This window comes from Cygnus atratus, chromosome 10, assembly GCF_013377495.2.
Source record: "Cygnus atratus isolate AKBS03 ecotype Queensland, Australia chromosome 10, CAtr_DNAZoo_HiC_assembly, whole genome shotgun sequence".
Classification (NCBI taxonomy): Eukaryota; Metazoa; Chordata; class Aves; order Anseriformes; family Anatidae; genus Cygnus; species Cygnus atratus.
In genome coordinates this window covers 12035155-12050852 of record NC_066371.1, presented here as the reverse complement: position 1 = coordinate 12050852, position 15698 = coordinate 12035155, and the positions used below count along the sequence as shown (strand labels likewise).

Below are 15698 nucleotides of genomic sequence, written 5' to 3'. Positions count from 1 at the left end.
GCACAGCTGAGAAGAGCTGAGTCTATTTAAAAATTGGTCTTTGCCATAAAGGCAGTGTCCCCTTATGCACACCCCTTAGAAACGCCTTATTTAATTAATGTGAGTTTGTTGACAATTGGAAAAGAAATGCACTTGCCTTTCTGGTGGGGGGTTGGCTTGTGTGTGTTTGTTTTGCTTGATTTATAAACTTTTGTCTCTCTGAACAGTCCTGGAGTAATAGTTGTTAATACCTTTCTTTCCATCAAGCAAAACTTCAATCCTGCTCTGAACGTGCACAACTTCCAAGACAGAAAAAGAAAAAACACCACACAACTAAAACCAATTACATTGTGTCCTCATAATATTTACTTAGAGCATAACAAGGAAAACATCAAGAAAAACCACCGAAAAAAGTCAGGGACCGGGGAACCAGGCATCAGTTTCCACACAAACTCCACGGGGACTATAATCTCTGTACATCTTCTCAGGAGGTACTTGTGAGAACAGTCAATTGTAATGAGCCATGAAAAGAAAATCCCCAGTTCGTGATATACAGCCTGCTTCTGTCAGCAGGAACTTTCATTCTTTAGCACATTTTCAGTCCTTGAAAATGTCTTCTTTCTCTCGTGCTAGTAGTGCTACCTGGCACACACCACTTGGCGTAGCCCATGTTACCATTATGCTCGCTTGAAAAGATAATTCATAGCAATCAGAAAAACAAATGTATATTCTTCACACTGCATTCATATTATAATACCAATCCTGATGAGCTGATACTTTAGGATTATACAGACAAACAGTCCCTAGCCTAACATATCCATACAGTTACTGGTCAAAAGAGAAAAAAGGAATGTTATTCTTATTTCAGACTGAAAACTGAGAAAGTAAACAAATGCATTCAGAAGTAAATATATAACTGGCAGCAAAGCCAAGTATTAAATTAGAAATCCTTAGGTGCAAGCAGGAAACTGTACCATACAAAGAACGTTCTTCATTTATATACAAAGACAGACAATTTCAGATGAAACAGCAAAGTAATTGAAGGGATGGCACAGGTCCATTTTCTTGGTTCGGGGTTCTGTAGTTGTTAATATATTTACTTCATAACAACAAAGAGCAGCTGAGGCTGCTCTGCATTGTGTGGACAAGGATGGTTGGCACAGGAAGGGACTGCAGGAGTAAGAAGAGGTAAGTGGCCAAACACAGAAGGAACTGAGTGGAAGAGAGAGCAAGTACAGAGGTTAGGGTAACATCAGAAAAATGAAGCTGGGAAGCTAATCAGTTATAACAGGGAAGAAAAGGTTCTTTGAATTAGCAAACTGTCTTGATTTTCTAACCTGGAAGAGGTGGGAAGACAAGCGGGAGAGGGGTGGAGTGATTTGAAGGCTCAGAGGTTTAAAAAAAAGTGATAAAGCCCCAAGCTCAAACATATGCAACATGGAATTTTTGTGATTGAAGTTACAACCTCAGATATTAGGAGAAAATCTTTTCTAGGCAGGATGATGTTTTTTCTACTTTACACATACCTTTTATTCCAGCTATTAAGGACTTTCTTCAGCTTTTTTAAAAATGGAATAATACTGTAGCTGGAAGCAGGAAATGCTTTTGTCGCTTATGCACAATATTACACAAAATCATGTTACAACAGACCCCCTATCAAAGCAGGTCTATTGAAGCTCCAGTTATTTCCTACTCTTTATTAAACACTGAAAACCCTTTGTGAAAACATAAACCAAAGACTGCTTTACACAGACTTCCTTGAAATCAATGCACGCTATTAAGAAAAGCTATTTCTTGTCCCCAAACTCAAAACACAGATCAGCCTCTCAAGGTTAGCATCCTTGTCACATGCCAGTTCTCAAATCCACTAAGCACTGGCCACTGTTCCAAGTCAATACTTCAAATAGCCTGCAATCTGCAAACCACAAAGCTCTGTGCCTCCAGGAAGCCCTCATGGTGCATGTTTTTACTCAGACTTCAAAAAGATATCAGAACAAACACTGGTGGAAAGGGAAGGTGAAAGGCCCAAGGGATGAACGATCAAAATCAAGTAAATAAGCACAAACACTTTACAGAACAGGAGAGAAATTTCATTGTAAGACAGCAATCTGAATGCATGATCTATCCTTGTGGAGATATTTAACAGGATCAAAGGTAAATTATGTAAACGTTGGGAATATAAGTATTTTCCACCCAAATACTGCAAAGCCACGAGTGAGGACTGTAACGCCCAGACATGGTAGCATCCCATCTCGCACACAAGAAAGCAAAAGATGAGAGAAACAATTCCCTCTTTGGTCACGTATAAACAAACTGCAGACCTGGGATCGCAATCTAGATGTCATGGATTCCACTTCCTTACTTTAAGTAAGCAAATAGGAGGGCACTCAGGGAAACTCGGCCACTTGAGGTAGAACAGAATGAGTTCCTCATGAACAGCTCGCCACAAATCCCATGTTCTGCCTAGGCACGGAGTGCTGCACAGTCATCTCTCACTAGAATGCATAACCCTTCAAAATAAAACTCCATGTTAGACATCTAAAGGAATAGAGGCAGCAATTGCAAAACATGCAAGTCCCACGCATGTTATCTGATACATTTAACAACTGCTTTTTTTTTTTTTTTGCCAGTCCTTTGTATGGACACTAGTCTTGTAACTGAATCCAGGGTGATTCTCTGAATCCCTCACATTTAGATGTACTGACATCCATTGAGTCCTTAGCACTAAAAGGGGGTTTTCTCTCCCAAAAGGACAGCACCTAACAACTGAGTGGCAGTGAACTTCCACCAAAATTAATAGAAATGTCTATTTCACTTCTAACAGATATACATGTTTAGTTATACTTCTGAAGAAACTGTGCCTGGTCCCTTCAGTATTTTTTCCAAGGTACACACTGAAGCATTCCAAACTTGTTGTGGAAAGTATTAGGGTCCTTATGTTGAACTAGATGAGAATTAAACAAAAAAAATTGATCTTCTCATTTGCTATAGGAGATAAGATATTACGGGATTGCTTTTAATTTTTAGGTGCTCCAAGGTTGCCTAGCTAAGCTATACAGACACGTAATAAAAAAGTTAGCTATATTCCTAAAGAAAAAAATACTTTTGCACTGGAGCTTATAGTAAAAGAGTATTGAATTTGCAAAATGAAACACCTAGAAATGACAACAAAAACACAAACAGAAGGTAGCACATGCATCTTGCTCATGCGTCTAGTACACAACCAAACGTCTGTAGTATTTCATGAAAGAGAGTGATCACGTTCCACGCCATGTTCTAATACAAACTGTTTGCAATTTCAGCAGCGTAAACGCAGCCAGGTCAAAATTAAGTGCAGAATTTGATCTATAAGAACAGGATATTTGGTCTGTAGTTACTTTAGCAAGGCTTCTCCACTTAAAGCATACCGTATCCTAAATAGCAATGCAGCAAAAGTTTTCAAACTTGAATGTAGTTTTATTTTGTAGTTGTCCATTTATGGAACTTCGCAACTATTACACAAACAATATAGGACAGGATTACTTTTACAGGGGAAATAAACTTGTTCATTTCCTCATTTTGAATATTTAATTTTGCCACCAAAACAAGCTTTTTTTTTTTTTTTTTTTTTTGGTTTGCCACCAAACAAGCTTTTTTTTCCACCCCTTTTTTCATTGAAAAAGGTAACCCACCACAAAATAAATAAATAAACAAACAAACCCCTCCATTTAATAGAGAATTTCCTCAGCACTCTAGGCAAGGCTCATGATAGCCTGATATTTGTAGTTTATACAGCAGCAATACGAAGCATAAAGATATTAGATAATCTGGGAAAGGTCATCGGATAGGTTAGTGGTGATGTGATGGCAAACATGAGCTCAGCAGCCTGCCCAGCTACATCAGTCACGGATGCAGCCTGTCAACGATCTAGACTATGCAACAGGGTCCAAGGAGCTTGTAGTAGTAGTTGTAATTATTCAAAGATAGCAAAGCAGCAGGCCTAAATATGCAAGGCACTTCTTTTCTCTTAGGGAGTGCAACTTTTCACAATAGCTACATTCCCCCAAAATAACAAAGCCTGGATTAAGCGGGTAGACTTGTGATCACAGGAGACCTTACACAGAAGTAAGGTTATTATAAGCAGCAGCATTACCAGCTCTCAGTTTTACCACAAATCTCCAGATAAGTGGACTTCTTTTGAAATCCCAGATCCTAAAAAACATGCGACTGAGTGCAAATCTCAGTTTAAGTTATGTATCTAGCTATTGTGGCTTAGGAGAATCTTATATATATGACCCAAGTTTATCTAAGAAAAGAAACAATCTTTACCTAATTTTTTTTTTTTTTAAGTCATTCTTTGGGGGCTTACCATTATGAGTACTTTGGACAGCTGACTACCAATGTCATTGCCAACTGAAATAACAACTGCTCAGTTTCAAAATACTTGTAAAAACCCACAATTGTCTCCCAAGCTCTGACCACATTATCTGATCTACATTTTATCCTCAAATTAAGATAAACAAATTCTAACTACAGCATCTTTCTACTTTGCAACAGGGACCTGAAATTTCATTTTAGGATATAAGAACAGTCTATGCTACTCTTAAGGCGGAAAAAAACACACAGGAAAATGTCAGTCAGCATGCCCTTGGAAAAGATTTTTGGCAGCTAAATTTCTACAGCCTCCATCTGCAGAGGGCAACCTTGAGCACATAGACAGACTGGATTTTTCCAGTAACAGCACTAGAGCATCCACAAATCAGAAACTAATCCCCCCTCTACCCTGCACACCACTGCCTGAAACTGCTGGCAGAAATATTTGATAGGAAAATATATTACAGTTGTGTAGCTTATACCGTACCCAACACAAGGGCTTACACAGGAGTTGGACCTTTTTCTCCCCCAGAAGCACTCACACTATTTCACCTGGTACCTGATACCTCCATCACCAGCGTCTGCATGATCCCAGAAGAGCAACCTGACAAATAAACGCTCCGATGGCAATTTGATATTCAAAGATGAGTCTTAATTATCCCTGGGTGCCCTATCTATACTAGTATACATTACCAACTACGCTGCAAACCGATATTACAGTCAACACATCACCTTTTAAAGCTCTACGATGAGAGACGTGGCCCTAAAATTCAGTCATTACAGCCAAGACCAAGATCTCCTGATATTACCATCAATGAGGCAGGCAGCCAGTTAATAAATTAACACTTCCTTGACTTCTATTTTCATTCAGAAGGAATGCGTGTAAATCTTGACTTTGATTCTGCACAAAACACTCTAAGGTCAATAAATCTGGATATTCAGTTCCAAAGGTCAATACAGGCTTTGCAGGATGTCACCACTTAAAAGGTAGGTTTCATTCCTTCAGGCCAACCTTTTTTTATATAAACACAACACAAACTCCCAGTTCCTATGTGGTCACCAGGACTTTTACATTGCTACAGTTTAATCCGCTCAAGAGAGGATCATAGAGGGAAGTGATGCTTCCCTGGCAGCAAGCCTCTCGCAGCCTCTGTCCATGCTGCACTAGCCAACTTCCACAGAAAGGAAAGAAGGAGATTTATGCTTGAAGTACCCCTCAAGGATTTTAGGTTTTGTTTGTTTTAGAGGGTAGGGGAAGAGAGACTGTGAAAGAACAAGCAGAGCTAATCTCCAGCTTTTAAATAAAACACAGCTACACAGATTTCCTTGCCCTTGGGCTTTTGTTTTTCCTCTTGACTGAAATCCTGCTCAGCCTCACCTGATACTGACAGGGATGGCAACCCATCAGACCCTTGCAGCCAACAATTTTTTATTTTCTTTTATTAAAAGAGGAGCCAGGCTGGGCAAACATGGACATTAAATGTGCCTAAATTTCATTTGGCCTGAGAGAAGATTATCCTATTTTAATGCAACACAAGCAAAGAATTCCAAATGTCAAGATCTCCCACAAGAAGTATGCTGCTTAGTGACAGGATGTTTAATTATTTTCAGTGCAATGAAAAGGTTTAGCCTGCCCCGTTCCCCCTGATGTCAGTAAGGGCTGCCTTCCAAATTACAAAGCTGGGAATATGACATTTATTTACAGTTGACTATTTAATACTCCTCCCCAACAGTTGTTTAAAAGAAACTGGAACTAATACTCCACAAGTGCCAGCTGCATTGATGTGCTGAGAGCCACCTGAAGAAAGCAAGACGTCACCTCAATAAAAAATAAAAGCACAACAAAATCTAGATATTTCTAAAAGGAAAATTATGGGAAATCACGTGCTACACGTTTTCCTATGGTATTTTTTCCATCTTTGCATAATTCCAATTTCCCCAATATTATTTAGCCTCTACCTGATTGCCTTGCTTAAGTGGAATATGAAAAAATAACTGACTTGAGTCCAACTTCTAAACCCACGCTTTTTAACAGGAATTGAAATTATGCAGAGAAGTGCTGCTGTTCACCTACTGTTCTTATATCAAGACTTTCCCGTTGGCTTTAACTACGTGGTAAGCCAGAGCGGGATCTTATCCAACAGACAAAGTATGCAGCAAAATATAAAAACACCAAACTACAAAGGCATACCATTCTCCACAATACGCTAAGGGGGAAACATATTTAGCATTTCTACCCTTACTTTCACATATAAGAGTATGAGTGATTCTCAAGAATAAAGTGCACTGGTTAGTTCTTACCACTTTTTGTCATCTTATACCAACACTGCAGGATCCTAGAGCCATGGTGTCTCCTGAACCAAGGAGCACATCCATACTATTACTTCAGAGAGGACTTTCAGGTACATTCTACTCTTCTATCAAGGCAAGTAGCAGAAACACTGAAAACAGACTTGCTCTCTCATATACAATAACACTTAAAAACGAAAGGTAGAAAAAGTTACTGGCAACAAAAGGCATAGTCACAAACAAGTTTGTCTTTACCTGTTATAAGAAGCTTAAAACTACTGTTATCAGGTACAGCTACAAAGAACAGCAAAGTAAAAAAAAAACTTGTATTCTCATTTTCTCATTTGTATCTCTTCTTACAAAAAGTATGCATTTTATTGTATTAAAATTTGCTCAATTCAGAAGTGTGTTCAGCTGTTAGGAAATTCTTAGATATGCACTGCTTCTCTTGCATTAAGAAATAACGTAGCTTTGAATTCATCTCATGTAGAGCCCTTTTTACTGTATTGAGTCAAAAAGAGAAGAACTGTAGTCAAACACACCGCAGTGCGTCAGAGAAGATGAATGCTTTTGTAGCAACTAGACAGTAAAGAAAGACAGAAAGGAAAGTGAACTATGCCACAGATATCACATGTTCCAATTAGATTTAAGAAGTCACTATATTTCACAATAATTAAACAAGACAAACACAACGTGTCAGAACCAACAAAATGGGCATATCTAGAGGCAATCTCTTAAAAGGTGTCATGAGACTTATCAAACCACATTATGATTTTGCAAACCAAGTAGAGTTTTACAGGGTCAGTTCCTGGGTGAGAGACAGTTAAACAAAATCCACAATTAGCAATAAGTTATTCAAACGATTCACTGAACTTTCCTCTGAATTTCTTACCAACTCGCATGACATTCCTAGGTGCAAAGTACATTGAAATACGCATTTTCCAAAGACTGTCATTGTTAGCTTTTTGTATTCCTTAGAATAAGGCATTTAAACACACAGTTCCTGCCTCCCCAAACTTGTTCTCGATTTCAAAAGCGACCAATACTTTTCACTCATTTACCCTGACTATATAAGTGTTCCCACTTACAAATAAAACAGCTGCCACATATCACCCACCTCAGCAAGAAGCACCTCATCAATAGCTCACTCATACATTCACACACACACACTTTCTTGCTTTACTTACAAAGCACAGTACTTTAAACTTGCTTTTAAATTCCTCTTTTTAAGCAGCTTGTTAAATGAAAGAAAACTCTCTCACGAGATTAAAAATTATGTCCCCCCCTCTTTAGGTACTTGATTACTTTCCAGACTGGTTGTGTGATCGTCACCCTATCGATTAACACACCTTAAAACTTTTTACAGTTAAAACACAAATAGCTCTACAAGCAACCCCTACAGAATAGGGGGGTCTGCCATCAAATGGGGGGGGACGATAAAAAACAAGAAACAAACCACACCTCAAAACACCCACAAGCACTAACACACCCACAACTCAAACAACTAGATGCCACTACAGTCTAGAAAGTAGGTTATATCTTGTCATTCAGGCAATAGTGGTGTGCTCGAAGACAAAAACAGAAACTAGATGAAAAATACTTTGTCCTTCTACTTCCCACTATCTTGTTGTTTGTCTGTTTTAACCTGGAACAGGCACTAGCAAACAGCTAGGCTTATTTACACGTGTGTATTCTCCAAATGGAACTACATCACCTTCTCCTACAAAGATGATTTGGCAGTACACGAAATATCTGCCAAGTAACATCTCTCAATAGTCAAGTTACTCCTTGCTTTGCTTTATTTCATGTTATTAGCTTTACTTCTGCCTCCTTGGACCACCCTAAGGGATTCTTCTTCATTAAGTTCTTCAAATACTTGCAGATAATCATATCTCCCACTTAGACATCATTTAGCCAAGTTTCATGCATTTCTTTTCATCTTCTTTCCCTCATAAATCAATTCCTTCAACCTCTTCAGCATTCTTGATGATCTTCCTTGAATTTCTTCCAAACTGCTGACATCTTTCAGCGACTGAGGAACTTCCAACTGCATGCTGTACTCTAGATGTGCTTTTTGTGCTCTAGAGAAAGATAATTAAGCCTTTTCAAGAAATATTAATGCTTCAATTCTGAAATAAATCTACATCAGATTTTTTTTTTTTAATAGAACAGATAGTAATTATACCCATTTTACAGAAAAGGGGATAGAAGTATCTTAATTATTGCTGCGCACAAGTGGTGCCAGAATAAGAAACAGATCCACATTCTGCCATTCCCAGCTACGAGGTCTGCCAAGTTTCAGCCCACGGACGACGTAACACAACGTTCCCAAGCTGTGATCTATAGGTGAACACAAGCCATTTCCAAGTGACAAGAAACAACGCTCGGAGAGCCCAACACTTCCCCACGTGAGCAGGCACAGTGCTAGTGGCCGTGGGCACCAGCAGGACCAGAGCAGCCCATGCAACGCACTGCAAGGTGCCATGCTTTGCTTTCACCTCAAGCCATCAGGATATAGGTTTCTGGTACATCTACTCGATTTTTATTGCTTTGTGGAGGTTTGTTTCTAAAGGCAGCCCTCAGCTATCACAAGGTTAACTCCTTGAACAAGTTATTCAATTCCAGAGGTTAAGGCTGGTTTTAAAGACAAGACTGACCGACTGCCAGGCTGAGGCAATTCAAGGCAGTTTCCAACTTGCACGTTTCCTTCCCTTCCCTCCCACTCCCTGATGCATTTGTGAAGGAATCATGGAGAAATAACTTCAGAAAAATTAAAAGGAGCTCTTTGAAAAATATAACTGTTACAGACTATATGAGTGGAGGCAAGGCTGAAGAATGGGGGAGAAGGGAGAGAAGAATTGGACCATTTAAATTTAATAAAAGACTAGAAAACCCACAAACAGGATGCAGACACATTAAAAAAGCAACACTGACCTAACAATGGAATGTGAACTGCAGTTGACTTAAACAGCATCACAGCAATAGCCCTCCCCCTACACACACATCTCTGCAACTCTTAAAGAAACAGTTTAGACCCCTCCAAATTCTGTGTTTTCTCCTGTGGTAGCCACACTTCATGATATACTTTTCGTGAGATACTCTTAGCTTGAGCTGATTTAGTTTATTGCCTCCTCTTTCCATATATAAACAGAATCTATATTTGACCCAGGCTAAAGAAAAGCAAACTAAATTGTATTATTCTGCTTGTTTACAGAGGTGTTAAATGTACTTTGCTTACATATTCTTATTGAAAGAACAATAAAGAGCCCTCTGTTTCATGGTCTACTGTTAAACATCAGAAAAGTATAACCAAGATTAGATTATGAACACCTTGGTGAAAGGTATCATATCTTCCTACATTAACTCAGTATGCACAGCAAAAGGTAACTTTCTAAATCTGCGTATGATTTTCTTAACATGAATGTTGATTCACAACTATAGCTCCTGCTTACCATCCAGAAAGATGACAGACTCAGGCTTCTCTTGTCTCATGAAGAACAGTTTCCTCCATCCAATATGTAGAAATGCCAATGTAAATGGCATCCTCCCGTTATTCTTCCCTTTCATCATATTTATGCCTTTAGGGGGAAAAGCTACCAAGATCACTACATTTTTAAGCAAGCTTTCATCTCGGTTTTCAACTTGAACCCTTTTCAGTGTTAAGGTCATCTACACATCATTTCACCATCTACTTGAAAGCATCCATTTCAGTGAATGCATAAAAGCTTTTCTAGAATAGAAAACTCAAGGCATATATATGCCACGTGTAACATCTTTAAACATGCACCATGATTGCTATTTGCAAAGTCTAGCATTTGGTGACAAAATTGGAATTGGAAAATTGGAATTAGAGATAGGATAGAAAATGGGAGTCTTTTTTGCCTAATCAGTAGTGTTCCAAGGCAAAAGAAAGGATATTTGCTGGGGGTCAAGATTAGCTCATGTGCATCATGCTAAACTGAAAATAGTCAAAAAATAGTCAATCTTTGGCAAGAAATCACGAAGTTTCAGTTTACTCTGCAGATCACTTCTTATGTGACTTTTTCATGTCATAAAACATCACAATTTTTTTTCCACTTGTACAATAGAATCATCTTGCTCGTCTCCCTAAAAAGGGTGGAGGATTAACTAGTGACGAATGGGCTGAAAACACTAGAGAAAGTACTACTAGTATCTTTAAAATCTTATCCCATGGATTTGAGCTAAATGCAGCACCTATTATTGTCTGTTGAAAAGGCTCTGAACAACTTTTCTACTTTAAAAAAAGCAATAGTAATGACACTTATAAACTCTAGTACCCATCATTCCCCATGCTCTAAGCTAAGGAGGCATAAATCCTTGCTGTAACTCACCAAGGATGAAAAATACAGTACTATATAATACCATAAAACCAGAAGAGAAGCTATAAAAAACCCTCTCAATATCTCTAAAAACTCATTTATCAAAGCGCGTACAGTTTTTGCTTGAAGGCAAGATAGGTTGTAATATGCAGAACAGAGACAAGTTAAGGAACTTGCATCCAGTATTTGCTATTTAATAAGTAGCTACAGGTAAAAATGATTGCAGGTTTGTTTTCTTCCAATCAGAAGGGTTCTGGAGAAAACCATACATATATTGAGAGGAGAGATTTCCACAAACCTTTCTGGGCAGTGCATGATTTCTATGGTACTGACAGTTAAAAAAGAAGTTTTGAGACTTCAGTCTACTCACACACAGGGGATATGGCTTCAGGCCATTAAGTCTCATAATGCAAGTCAATCACCATCATTTAATCAGAAGTAAAATCCACCAAATTGGTCCAACTGGTTTGGATCTGGTGCTACAAACTTCAGGAAATTATTGGAAACATTCAGGCTTGCAATATAGAAAGATCTCCTATACTTAACACAGATTAGAGTATGTCAGCTGTTGAGCACCCACCTGGAATCCGGATTTTAAATTTGCCACTTTGTCCAAAACCACCGTCTATTACACCATCTTCTCCTGTAGATAGTTTGATTTTTAGGCCCACAAAAATCTGGATGTTCGTTTCCTTTTTAAACAATGAACGACCAATCACGCTGTAATCATCCATGACCTGCAAAAGAAATAGGGCATTATGAATCTACAACCTTACAAGAAAAATTATACCTGAGATACACTGGTGACTTCTATCACCCCGCCCTTGGAAAACCATTTATCCCCAAATGAACAAAAAAAACTCCAGATTAGTCATCTAAACTGCTGAGCTTAAGGCAGTTAGTGTCCAAAACTATAGAAGACTACGAATTAATAAATTTCTTCTTTCACCTCCTTTCTTTTAATACAGGAAGACTAAACCCTGCATCTGAACACACTGCAAAGATCAGTTAATAAAGATCTCTTTTCGGCTTTGAAACCTTTCCATGAAAGTCACTTAAGTACCTATGCTCACAAAGTTTATTCCATTACTTGTCCTACAGCTAAGTACATTATCTCCAACATAAACATTTCTGTCTCGTAACTCCAGAACTGCACTCCAATAGCTACACTTTAAAAGAAATGACAATTACTCAGAGTTTCTAAATACAGCCTTTTAAATATTCACCTTTACATACACATTGATTTGTTAAACTAAAAGCCTTGTGACCATTGTATCCAATTTTAATTTCAAGGTTTGTAACCCAGTGGGAAGAACCATTCCAAGTCTGGATTCTTAATTAAGCTATCAGGAACATGAAGCAGCAAGGTTGGCGGGTAAGGCAAGATAAACAACCCTCCCTCTGGCATTACAAAGTATAAGGTGCAGTCAAGTGAGCCTAATCCGGTAGGTGTGAATATCCTTGTGTACCTAATGTCTGCAGTTACTCTACCTCATAGCCACAGCAAGAGCATTTATTTACTTATCAAAAGAAATAAGCAGGTATTACTTAAACCTTCCTGTGATTTTTTTTTTTGGTGGCAGAAGTTGCTGCTCCTCCTATCTCAAGAGCAATTTTTAGTTAAACACAGAAAAATTTACAGTAACTTAGAATGGTCAAAATTTGTACCTGACTTTGAACAGTCTCTTTATTCCATTTAAATGGCAACTTGAAGTGTTGCAGGTTTATTAAGCTGCTCTCCTTCCCTGGAAGCTTATTCTCTTCCTCAAACAGGAGCGCGCACACAGATTCAAACCCCTAGCATTCTTGATTATTATTGTTGTTAAATACGTATGCCTTTATATTAATGCCAAACAATCTCAGCTCATCATACTGCCCTAAATCTAAAATTAAATCTGTTCCCTTTTGTTTGAAATGGGGTTTACTTGCTCAGCCATAACCAGCCCCGAAATGGCTGTGCAGTGAGCACAGCCTCACCCCAGAGCAGCATGGCAGCACCTCGCCCTGCCCCAGGCCCTGCGTGCACACAGGACAGAGATGCCTGCAGCCCGTCCTTCGCTTGGAGATAACGGCAGCCCCACTAGCTCCACTTGCAGAGGAGTCAAAGCTGTAGGCAGAAGCATCCAGATGCCTCAACAACATTCATTGCCTGAATATCCGCTCCCAGACTTTTTTTTACCAGAAGGTTTTTTTTTTTTTTTTTTTTTTTTTTACCAAAAGGTTCAGGATTTTTTTTCCCTTTGTTTTTTCCCCCTTTTCTCCCCACACCACCAAACTGCTTCCAAGCAGCTTGTGAACCCATAATGGTAGTATCACTGCTTGGCAACCTCTGGCTTAAATTTAAAACCGAATAATGTCTTTTACTGAAGCGCCTGACACAGGTGTGGGGTAGATAAGCTTTCAGGCACACTTGCCTTTCTTTGGGTCTGAAGTAGCAGACTATCAGAAAAAAGAAGCTGTTAATTCCAACCTGAAGCTGCACTTACGTTCTCAAAACATTCATCATTTTTCCAATTGTATGAGGTGGTCAAATAAAAATATTACTTCTTCCTGTAAATCTTTTATTCCTAAAACAAGAATTTCAGACCTGAACACGCCCCCCCTCCACTGCAGGCTACGCGCTCCTTCCCTTGTGTGTGGAACACAGTCTCTTACACTCCAGTGAGGCTCCTCCATAGATTTGCTTTCCGTAGTTATCCTCCAAAATGGCTCAGGAGGCCAACTTTAGACAATATAAACATCTTTTATTTTTCCGAGAGTGCTTCAAAGTTAAATTTGACTTAATTAAAAAGTGCATTCCAGGGTGAACAACTGTACTCTGCCAGCACAGTTCAGTTTAGCCTCCCCAGCAAGACTGTCAGAAAAAAATCCACCCCTGAACAATTTCTATGGATGCTACAGGCAACAGGCACTTCTGAGTAAACCGGTAGTGACAACTACAGTTAATATATGCACATGATTATATAACAAAAACAAAATCCATCACCAGTTAGGCTTGCCATACTCAATACCCTTTTAGTTTTTCAAAAAACTTTTTTTTTTTAAATGTGCTTTTTATGGCTTTGCCCTTGTACACATGGGTCCAGCAAGGTAACTGAGGACTCCAGCTGCACCGCTTCTTTCACCTGGCTGGTCAATATGAAAAAAAACACCTCCTTTAGCCAATCGTTACTATTGTGCCCATACCTCCATTATTCCTTCCGTTTGTATACGCCATTAGAAAAATAACAGCTTTAGCAGCGCTGAGATAGAAAGCACTCAGCAACTTGCCTGCATGCCTACTGGGAATAAAACCATTATATCCTGAGGTCTCAGTCCCCTACACTAGATATTATTATGTGTTTAATAATATCTATTCACCCCAAATCGGCCTATGACCAATTTACCCCTGAAGACGACTAAATAATAAGAGATGGCTGCTGGAACAAGAACTAAGGTAACTGATCGCTCTCTGCAGGAAAATAAATCGAAGAGGTAGAGCTTGGAGATAATTGTTACAAAGGAAAGCTCATTTTCTCGACTTTAAGACAATTTCATAAAAAATAACAGAAAAAATAGACTTTTTAGTCTTTGTTTGTAAAAAGCCACAGAAACATGTGTTGTTCTTGCCGATTGAAACTCAACACTTCCAATTACTTTACCGGTAATTTACCTCCAATCGCTGGATTTTAAGTTAATCCCCTCTGAGTTCTCAGAACATCTACAATGGCAATCACTTTGCCTATTAGCTGAATAGCCTTTTGGGAGATCTTTCTGCTTTTCTCTCAAACACTTTTTTTGTTATAAAATATTATTAACTTAAAAAGCCAAATGCCGCAAAGACAGTAAGGGATACGCACAGTCTGTTCTGAAGCAGCAGCAAGGGGCCTAGCAATGAGGGCAGACTAATTTTATTAACTTCAGGGAAACTTCAAAAAGCTTTAGGGCTTTAATGCCAGACAGAGACGACCCCAAAAGTCAGTTTAAGTGCTGCATAAACAAAGGATTAGGGCAAGAAAAAGCTGAAGGCTCCTTGCATTTCTTGTTTATATTGTCATATGACCTAGTGGGAGTGGGAGAGGGCTGCCTCTCTGACTTTAATCCCCCATGGTGTACAGTGGCGTTTCAGTTCACTGACCTACATTACGATAATATTTTTTTTAAATTTATGGGCAGAGGTGCAGCATCAAACTCACTTAAGGACTTTAAAAAAGAAAAGGGGGCAGGAGGGGGAGAAATACTCAGAAGAGAAATTTCTGGCTGGTATAGTCTCCCCCTCTCACTTGGGTTAGATCAGCAGCTTAGAAAGGGATTTCAAGTTCAAAGGGAACGTCTCTGTTACTCTTGTTTTATGGCTTAGACCAGAGGACACAATAGCACTGAGTTTATGAAATATCCCTTCCCACTTGGCTTTTGTGTTTGCAGGGAAAAAAGTAAATAGCGCTTTATAACCATAGGTGAAGTACGTACATCTCTGGCAAATAACCCTTGTGCTAATACCAAAAAGTTCACAGAAGAATATAAAGCTCCTCACACTCTCCAACTCAGCAGTGCTTAGTATACAGCATATTGCTACAGCACATTGCTCGCAAAACCGCGGTTATATGCACTGGCACCCAGTGCAAACCATAGTGTAACGCCAAGGAAGAACTATGGGATTTCCCTTTGAGCAGGAATAACAAGCTATGCCACCTACCCTGTTAAACCACCCTCATTTTTAAGAAAGCTTAGAAAATACTGTCATCTGAACACCCTCAA

At 38.9% G+C, this 15698-nt stretch overlaps 1 protein-coding gene across 1 annotated transcript in view; it reads right to left on the bottom strand.

Annotated features, from left to right (window-relative positions):
• Positions 1-15698, bottom strand: part of EEFSEC (eukaryotic elongation factor, selenocysteine-tRNA specific) — a 124796-nt gene that overhangs the window by 29401 nt on the left and 79697 nt on the right. Inside the window, exon 7 of the mRNA XM_035546846.2 lies at positions 11542-11698. Within this exon, the coding sequence (XP_035402739.2) occupies positions 11542-11698 (157 nt within the window). The remainder of the gene's footprint in view (positions 1-11541; positions 11699-15698) is intronic.